This window comes from Podarcis pityusensis (genome assembly GCF_964106645.2).
Source record: "Podarcis pityusensis genome assembly, chromosome: 7".
NCBI lineage: Eukaryota > Metazoa > Chordata > Lepidosauria > Squamata > Lacertidae > Podarcis > Podarcis pityusensis.
This window is the reverse complement of record NC_138031.1, coordinates 37692838-37702228: the sequence shown is the minus strand read 5'-3', so window position 1 is coordinate 37702228 and position 9391 is coordinate 37692838. Positions and strand designations below refer to the sequence as shown.

Below are 9391 nucleotides of genomic sequence, written 5' to 3'. Positions count from 1 at the left end.
GGTTACAGTACATCAAGGAACTGTTATCCCACACTTTCCAGTGCTTTTTCTCATCACTTTCCTTATCGCAAAAAAACAATTTTTTGAGAGAAGTGGATTTCTTGTGCGATACCTCAAAATCAACTTTAATTGCACAGCCTGAATTTGCCAGTATGTGGTTGAATCCCAGCCAAAAATGGTATTTTGTAAGCACCCTGTTTTTTGTTCCCTGATAGTGTTGCCACATAATTATAAGCAAAACATCCCACCAGCTGTTTGCTCATGAGCAAGGATAGCACTTTTTCTGAGTTTTGCCCAAGATCATTATTTGCATCCCCATGGCTGAGTTATTTATTTGCTTGCTTATATATTTCACAAGATTGATCAGACACCTTTGAAAAGTGATTGAGATATTTTATTGAAGAAAATGTAATGAACAGAAATAAACAATGTACACATACACACCTCATTTGGAGAAATGCGAAGGTTGGAACATGATACATTTAAGAATCTTGAATGCCCAGCATATAGTAGCCTTAAATAAGCACCATCCCTGCCTGCATAAGCATTTTATCCTCTTCCAAAGATCAGGACAAGTTTTGTACCAACTGCCCTGATGACGCTAAATCATAACCCCTTTTTGTCTGTTTGTTTGCGGCATTGTGCAACCAGCTTCTACAGAAAGAGATAAAGTAACCTCTTCGTCAGCTCAGAAGCTTGGTCACTTATTTACTTACTTGCAATACATATATACATATATTTAACCAAATACCTATGGTAAAAAACAACAACACAGAACATTCAAACAGATTAAACAACCATTGGTTTAAGCAACAGTTCCCACCCCATTTTTCACCTGTTGCAGCCCACTCACTCCCCCTCTGCCTCTCACGCAAGGAGGGCTTCACTCTGTGACAACAGACTCATGCTGGGACCTTTCATCCCTATTCTGCAATCCATTCAGGCTGTTATCCTGAGCAGTATTTTTTAATACTTATGAATGGTTGCCTACAGGTATCCACAGCAAGAAGCATCTCACCCCTTGTCTATAGCCAAAAAGCAAACACAAAATAAAAAGATGGTGTCAATAAGGCCCAGATGCTTTTTCTCTCCCCTTCTCAGTCCTGACAAAAATCACAGGCCTCAAAATCAGTAGCGGGATATACAGGTGATTTGCTGGTCTCTTCCATCTCTCTTGTACCTGCCAGCACAAAACTGTGTTCTCCGAACACACGTTCCTCACATTGACACCCCTACTATGACTCAAAAGCTCCACTGGAGACCCAGCAGTAGCACATAGAGTAGATATGTATAGTATTTCTTGTTATTTTTGAGCCTATAAAAAAAGGAAACATTTTCTATACAACCATATTAAGCAACATAGTTTCTCCCAGCCCTCATTATTCCTCCTAATGCATTCCATTGCCATCATTGCATGAATTTTTTTACCCCTGTGGGGACCAAATACACAAACAACATTTTTCTTCCACACATTCATAGGCATTTTAATCTGTACTTGAAATCAATGTCACTTGTAGGTTGTAAAACACCAAGTCCGACCCGCGATTGGTCTAAAGACGGGCATGTCACATTCTTGTCAAGAAGCTCCACTTCAAAATAAGATAGCAATAAAGTCAAAAATTGTTTAATTTCATGAACGGCCAATAATCTTCCAGGACATTTTGCAAGTCCCATTCCAAAAGGCATATAATAATATTTTAATTTGCGACCATTGCGGTAAAAAGTGGTCTTTTCCTTTCCATTTTCCTCAAGATAGCGGTCATACTTGTATGTCTGCAAAAAAAAAGTCCAAAATAATGCAGTTTTAAACTCAACATCATTTAGGAAGCATAAGATTATTTCAGATTTGCAAATGAAATATTAATGTGTGTTCATCTTCCTTAATACTTTAAATTGGATTTGTATACGAGTTCCTCTAAAAGCTTGAGTTGCCAAATGTTCTACCATTCTTTTTCAATAAAGATAAAATAAATTCATCTCAGTTAATTATTGAAATACAAAATAAATTACAGCTAGCAGTTCTGTAATTATTAAAGTATTAATCAACTCTTTTGTGCTCATGAAATTGGAAAAGGAGAGGGAACATTTTTAATCATAATTTTTTACCAAAGTTTCTGCTTGTTTGGCATACAACTGCTGGTGCTAAATGTTCCTTCCTTGCTTCACTCCAGAATGCCTTTTAAAGAGCTCTGGAATTCATCTAGCAAAACACCAGCACTTGTGTGCAATAAGAGGCAACAATATTGATGTCAAGTGGTTGGCTGCAAGCACTAAGGCAATTCTGCTGATGTGCGCAGCTTTGTTTTGAAGCTGTCAATTACTCACCAGGGGGTCAGAGTAGATTTCTGGATCAAAATGCAACAGCTGGGAATAAAGAGCTATGGTGTCATCTTTGCGGATATTGTAGGAGTTGCTGCCTAATTGCAAAACGAAATCTTCCTTAGCAACTCTGACTGTCATAGATGCACTGGAGAGCCTTATTGCTTCCTTGATAACACTATCTGTGTAGGAAAGAAAGAAAGAGAAACCTTCAACCTAGATACAGTATACACAGGTGTGCTGCTGCTCAGATTGCAAAATTCAAAGTAATGTGATGGACACAAATAAAAGAAAGTCAATGGGGAGAACAACAAAATTCCTTGGAATTTGTATGCTTCCACCAAACGCTATTGTAGTTAGAAAGAAACTGATTGTTGTCACATATTTAGGATAACATGACTGTAACTAAGAGCATTAGAGAACTGATCAGTTTCAATCATATAATGGTTCCTAAATATTGGAATATGTTATTTTATCGTTAGTATGTAAAAGTAGAGGATTCAGGTTAAGCAACTATACCTAATATAGGCATATCATCCAGCTGTTTCCGGTTCAAAGAAATAGGTTTCCTGGTCGAGTCTATCTTTATCTCAGCATCTTCTAACACCTGTTGCACCTCTTCAATAGCTGCTTCCATTGCTTTTGGATTCCTGAAATTTAAAAAGTACAATTTTTAAACTTTTTTTTTTTACTTTTACTTTTTTACCTGAAACCATAGTACAATTATCACTATATTCTAGTCCATGCAATTAGTGCAAGAAAAAGAAAGTGCGAGTCATTGTCTGCAGGTGCATCCAAAAGCAGGGGAGAGTTGCAGGCAGGCCTGAATTATCAAGGATGGCATGATCATCTAGTTGTATCTTGGAGGCTTTGAGAGATCCAAGCTGGGATTGCCTGCTCTAGGTACCCTGGCCCTAGCACTGAATGTTGTTTTTCATACCAACTCAGTATGAAATGACCACTTTGAACCACACCCTCCAAACATGTAACACCTACCTAAGTAACTTGCTTTTGGCCAAACCCTCATGCCCGTCCCCACTCCTGGGAAATATACAAGCAGGACATCAGGGCAATAGCCATCTTCAATTACAGTTGTACCTTCAGGTTACAGACTCCACTAACCCAGAAATAGTACCTCGGGTTAAGAACTTTGCTTCAGGATGAGAACAGAAATCACGTGGTGGCGCGGCGGCAGCGGGAGGCCCCATTAGCTAAAGTGATACCTCAGGTTAAGAACAGTTTCAGGTTAAGAACGGATCTCCGGAACAAATTAAGTTCTTAACATGAGGTACCACTGTATTTGTTTGTCCCCAGAATCTAGTTTTTAGATGTGCATCGCTTCTGAACATGGAGCTACCATAACTAAGGACAACTCTGGGATAGCAGAGGGAGAGGTAAAAAGAACAAAAGAAATAAAGGTGCAGTCTTCATCCCACTCACCTGGGAGTAAGCCCCATTGAATTCAATAGGACTTACTTTTGAGTAGACATCATTAGGCTTGCACTGTCCAAGACCAGTGCAGGGAAATGCAGCTCATGAGCGGCGACATGTCCACCACGTTACGTTCCATCTGGTAAATGGTAAGCCAAAGTCTGTAGTATGGGAAATGTAGCTACTTACCTAATAAGAAAGAATAAAGTCCAAAAGGTTGCAGGTATTGTGTTAGACTGTGAAGCCCACAGAACTGCAAGGTGGGTCTTTGCTTTTTCCTTTTCATCAAAAGTGGAGAGAGTATCATTGAAGAACATGCGGAGGGAAATGAGCTCAGATATGTTTTTTCTTTTTTTAAGGGTCTTGTGGAGCAGAGCATCAGCTAGCTTCTCTCGTGCACTGTGGGCACCTTTGAACAGGTGGATTGGTAGGCCTGCCACAAGGGCCGGAATGACTTGGTCAAATGCCTTGAAGTTCTCCAGGGTACTGAGGATAAATGCTCTGTGGGCTTCTTGGTTGGCAGAAAGGCCCTTGTCATGGCCCACTGGGTTAAAATCTGTGCCAAACAGTGTTAGAAACCCAGCTTCAAACATCACACGGCAGCAGAATTCATAAAGTTTATCAGTTACCCAGTCACTGGAGTCAATTCTCGATGCATTTGGTTCTACCATGACATAGTGCAGGTTTTCCTTCATGGACTCAGCGAGAAAGGTTAATGCATTACCCTGCAGGTTTTTGGTGAAGGTCTGGTGTATATTCTCAGTGGTGTTTCCATCATCTGGGTCAATACTACCATGTCCAAATGCCTGTTGTGAAAAAATGGGGAATGTTACAATTTATTCACAATTTATTATTTATCCGATCCCTTCCCCCTGCCCACACCTCTGCCTGCTGGCATGTGGGAGCAAAATAGTTACTCAGGCAGGCAGGCACAGCCCTTTGCATCTCATAGGGTACCATTTATGAAAAGCATTCCACCTCTGAGGGCCTTTGTTGGGAGGCTGCACCTTGAGATACAGCTGAAAAGCTGTGTCTAAGCAGAAAACTGCCTGCAGCGCTTTGGATGCTGCCCTAAGTGAAGAATAATTTACAAGTGAAATCAGAGGCAAAATATTTTCTCCATAGTTTAGTACAGGAATAGAAATCATTAAACATGGATGTTGATGGATGTTGACAGATAAAGTATGACCACTTAGAACCCCTATCCAGTATCCATTTAAGGATTTGTAATTGTCTCCAAGAGGAGTTGGAACAGGCTGTAGTTTTGCCAAGGAGGATGGCAAAATGATATTAAGTACTAAATTTGAGAGTAATCCTAAATCTTTTCTTCCAGATTTCGAAATCCATCATCTTAATAGCTGTCTGGTGAAGACGGTTTATGTTTTAAGGAGGACAGTGAAGCCAATTAACCGTACAAACTTGCTGTTACCAATACTGAGCAATGCACGCACAAACACACACACACACCCTGTAGAAATGTACTTCAGCTTTCATAATAACATTCCAAATTTCACAGAAGACAATAGATAAGGCTTGGACACTGAACCAGTAATCCAGAGCATACTTGACTGGAAATAAGTACCACTGAGGGCACCCTCTTTTCCATGCTTACTTTGAAGAAAGCCCTACTGGACTCATTGGGCCTTAATCTAGGTTAGCATGGATGGAAATGGAGCCTGAATCAATCAGATTTAGGTCATGGTAAGACTCATCTGGTGGAACGTTAATCTGTGCATTGTTGCTGCCAATATGTATTCATTTACTTCAAATTAAAATAAAACTTACCTAGACATCAAAACAAATCAATTCATAGCAACTATATTGTAAACTAATATCTATTCCAGCAATCTGTGGTTCACAATCCTATACATGTTACTCATGAGTAAAGCCTAGGAATTTAAATGGGGCTTGCTTACTGCCAAGTAAGTGCACAAACACTGCAGCCTGATTTTCTTAAATGGACCAATATTGATTCATTTAAATATGTACTTAAAATCAATTTTCATGTACATTAAGGAAGGATTTAAGGCTCATTGTGGAGACAGTTATATTATTGAGATATGAATATTAAGGGAAACTAATTACAACTTAACGAGAACCTCGGGCTCCACTTCCAATTGCACTTTAAAAAGGTAAGAAGGATCTCCCTTAGCTCCATTAGGATCTGGCATGGTTTGGCAGCCCCAGAAAGAAGAGGAGAAGGAGGAACACGGAGGAACAGATGGGGAGGGGGGGAGGGCTGGATGGCTAACATGACTCCACATGAGAAAGAACGGGTAAAAGATTGGCTGGCTCTCCACCATCCCTCTCATGGAACACAGAGCTTCAGCAGGGAACTGGGAAGATTTGACCAGTCAGAGACAGAGGCTGATCAGGGCAAGGTGACATTGAAGCTGGAGACAGAGGGGCAGGACACAGTCTTGTCTCCAATAACCAGGTGCCACTATCATAGGTGGGATCAGGCACATCTGCACAGATGGATCATCCGTGTGCAGACATGGTAGCATCATAGTGTGAGATAGTCTTGTGAGAGAGCTCACTCCAGATCTTTAAAAGTTGGTGGGAGGAGCACTTCAACTGTCAGGGCATGTTCATAGCTTCCATTCAGTTATGAACTTCTGGTCTCGCTCGTGTACCTTGGAAACTTGACTTCTGGAGCTTGGGCTTGCTGCCAAGCCTGCACTGTTACTAGTCTGAGTAAAGATCATTTCAAGTAAGAGTCAATTTCAATCTGGTGGGTGGGGAACTTCCGGGCCCTAGGCCAAATTTGGCCCAGCAAGTGCCCCAGTTTGGCCTGTGACGCAAACTACGTCTCACTTGTAATGTCAGCTCAAATTTGCTGTTTGGTGGCACAACTTTTATATTGGGTATTTCTCCCTTCTTGGGGCATTTTAAGTTCAGTAAGCTGATATTTGTTTAGCTTGCTCTGTTGTTTTAAGATGCCCAATAGTCTATTTTTGTACATATTTTGTTGCTGCTGATTTTATTTCATATTCCATAATTCTGGTGTCTGTATAGATGAAGGATAGACCATGAATATTTTTAACAGGTAAAGTTAAATGCTACCTTTGCAGAGATTGCAAAATGGAACTTTTTCCAGTCCAGGTGTTTTCCGTGTCCAATCACTGCATGATATGAAAAGGGGTCAGTGAGAAAATGAACATATTTTCCAGCCAATTTGCAAGTAAAAATGGGACCATATTTTTTTTGTCTTGTCCTGAGGAAGTTGAGAGGATTGGTACCAAACTGCAAAGCACAGCCAAGATACGGCAGTAGCCCATTCTCCAAGGGTGGCTCACTTGGACGTCTGCAAAAGGCAATATATACAAGGTGAAGATTATGGCTGTAAATTAATATACGACCTTCAAATCTGCTGCGCAAGAATCTATTTATTACACACATCCATCACTGCTAGAAGGAATTGCCCTCCTCTGAGTAATAAATGCACTAAGAAGGCAATAGATAACTGGCAAATAATGAGTTTGGTACAATACAGAAGCTTGTTATAGCCCTGACAAAGAGAATGCATCAGACACACTGTAAATCAAATTTGATGAAATTTACCTTTGCTTTTAAACATATCACTACTACCTTGTTTACTCTTGGTTGGTGTGTCTTTTTATTTTAAATAGAAATTGTAGTTCATGGCAAACTATGTTTACCTGGATAAGTTTTATTACCAAATGAATATTACAGAGCATGCATGTGTGTTGGGCAGAGTTGAGATATAAATACGTATTTTTAAATGTATTTTCTATGTGAAAGAAGCCACCTCTGAGAGTCTGCTAAGCCCAGACTTGGCAGCTGGTTTGCTGCAATAGATGCAGTATCTGTTGGGTTTGAGTGCTCTGCCTTGTTTGCTCTTTGGAACAATAGATCTACTAGTATTGCTGCTGTGTGTGCGTCTGTGTAGAAATCAAGCCTGCCAGCTTTAACTGTGTTGACTGTTCTGCATATCTACTACTCAACTACTGCTCTGATTTCAGAGCGAAGATTCTCATGCAAAAGCAGCTGCTTGCATGCATAGCCAATGCACATGTCCACATTCACATTTTATTGTTAATTCAAGCCTCCTTGAACAGCCTGGTTGAATCTTTAGACGCCTACACAGATGTGTTCTCTCCCTCATCCAGTCATCAATAGTAATGCACATGTAAAACAGCAAGTAGGGAAAATTTAATGCAGTATTGTGGAGCGTTACTGATCATTAATCTCATGGGCAATCAAATAATCTGAACCCATCAAAGAAAGATAAATGAATTATTGTTGGCTTCTTTCACACTTAGAGCTTCATATTTGAACCAAGGTTGTAATTTGGGGCAAGGAACGGAAAGCACATGCTGAATTGCTATGTCTTTGGATATATTCCTCCATTTGGATGTCTGCTGCAGATTACATTTTAGTAGTACAACTTCTTATCGTTCAATAGAAAGCACACACAGATAACATTCATCTCTCTCTCTCTTTAATCTAACGAGCAAAAAACAGAAACAGTATAATGACAATGTAGGAAAAGTCATTAAGCATCCTGTTTACATTATTCAGACCAAAGGAACAACAATGCTAGCCACTTCTGATAAATTAGACACTCTTTATTCCAATTCACATAATTAATTAGCTGACACAGATATGTTGCATGCATTTGTTCCTTTTCTTTATATTTATTATGTGCCTAGTTTAAGTAATTGGGGGCATCTCACCTTTTTTGGAAAGCATGTACACATAAAAAGTGAATCATTAAATAAATAAATAAACAAACTAGATACCACTAAACCAGACTGTTTTTGTTAAACATACTAATTTTATAAAATTATACATATGTTATATAATTATACACATTACTAATATATGAAAATATAATATATATCATTAATTTTAATTAACAAACACAAATGCTAATATATTATGATTTTAAACAGAGAAGAAAACTTCATAAAATAATATATGAAAACAATCCTCCTTACCTCCTCCTAATTCCCAGAACAAGCCATAGCATTAAGCACAGAATCACCACTATTCCCCATATCAAAAGCAATGAAACCATTTCAGACAATTATAGTGAAATGTCAAGTATGAAACAATGGTTTACACTGAAGCCTGAGACTGATATAGAAGACGACAAAGGGCCACTTTTTATATTCAGCAGGAACACCTATTAACTTAACTGTACTTAGGTAACCCATGTAAGCTATTAATTAACCATTTCTGGACAAAATTTCTGTGCCTGCTGTTGGACCAAAATCTATGTAAAGACCAAGAGAGAATTGGATTAGATACCTGAGATGGTGGCCTTGAGCTGATAACCACAGTGTCAGTGAGTGGCCAAAGTAATCAAAGAGCTTTAATAACTGATAATGTAAAGGTCTCTCAGACATGTTTTGATCTATTATGTAGATTTAGCAAGTACGGTTTATAGTTCAGTCTTAGCTGTAAGTGAATTAGCTGTTTAATGACCTTACCTCTGTTGTGTTGCCAAGTTTTGATTTCAATTTTTTGTTGTTATAGAAACAGGAGTGGCTAAGGATAAAAGTGATAGGTTGGCATGGGTCCAGGATTCAGTTTGATGAGTCACAGGAGGAGCCTAGCTGAATTGCTGATGCACTGAAATACCAAAGTCATTGCTAGATTAATGCTGATGCAG

General features: G+C 39.2%; 1 protein-coding gene across 1 annotated transcript; it reads right to left on the bottom strand.

Annotated features, from left to right (window-relative positions):
- Positions 1 to 372: 372 nt before the first annotated feature.
- Positions 373 to 8848, bottom strand: CYP7A1 (cytochrome P450 family 7 subfamily A member 1). Its single transcript, XM_081013461.1, has 6 exons — positions 8715 to 8848; positions 6817 to 7057; positions 3940 to 4556; positions 2839 to 2969; positions 2326 to 2501; positions 373 to 1773 (listed from the first exon to the last, which is right to left on the bottom strand). The coding sequence occupies exons 1-6, from the start codon at positions 8792 to 8794 to the stop codon at positions 1474 to 1476; spliced, it is 1545 nt and encodes a 514-aa protein (XP_080869587.1). The 5' UTR covers positions 8795 to 8848; the 3' UTR covers positions 373 to 1473.
- Between the last annotated feature and the right edge of the window lie 543 nt (positions 8849 to 9391).

Excerpts from the sequence above, each read along its gene's own strand:
- CYP7A1 (XM_081013461.1), bottom strand. The coding sequence starts at position 8,794 with ATGGTTTCATTGCTTTTGATATGGGGAATAGTGGTGATTCTGTGCTTA. Across the intron at positions 4,557-6,816 it reads ATTTTGCAATCTCTGCAAAG|GCATTTGGACATGGTAGTAT; the intron begins GTAGCATTTAAC and ends TTTTCACAACAG. Across the intron at positions 1,774-2,325 it reads AAATCTACTCTGACCCCCTG|ACATACAAGTATGACCGCTA; the intron begins GTGAGTAATTGA and ends TTTTTTTTGCAG.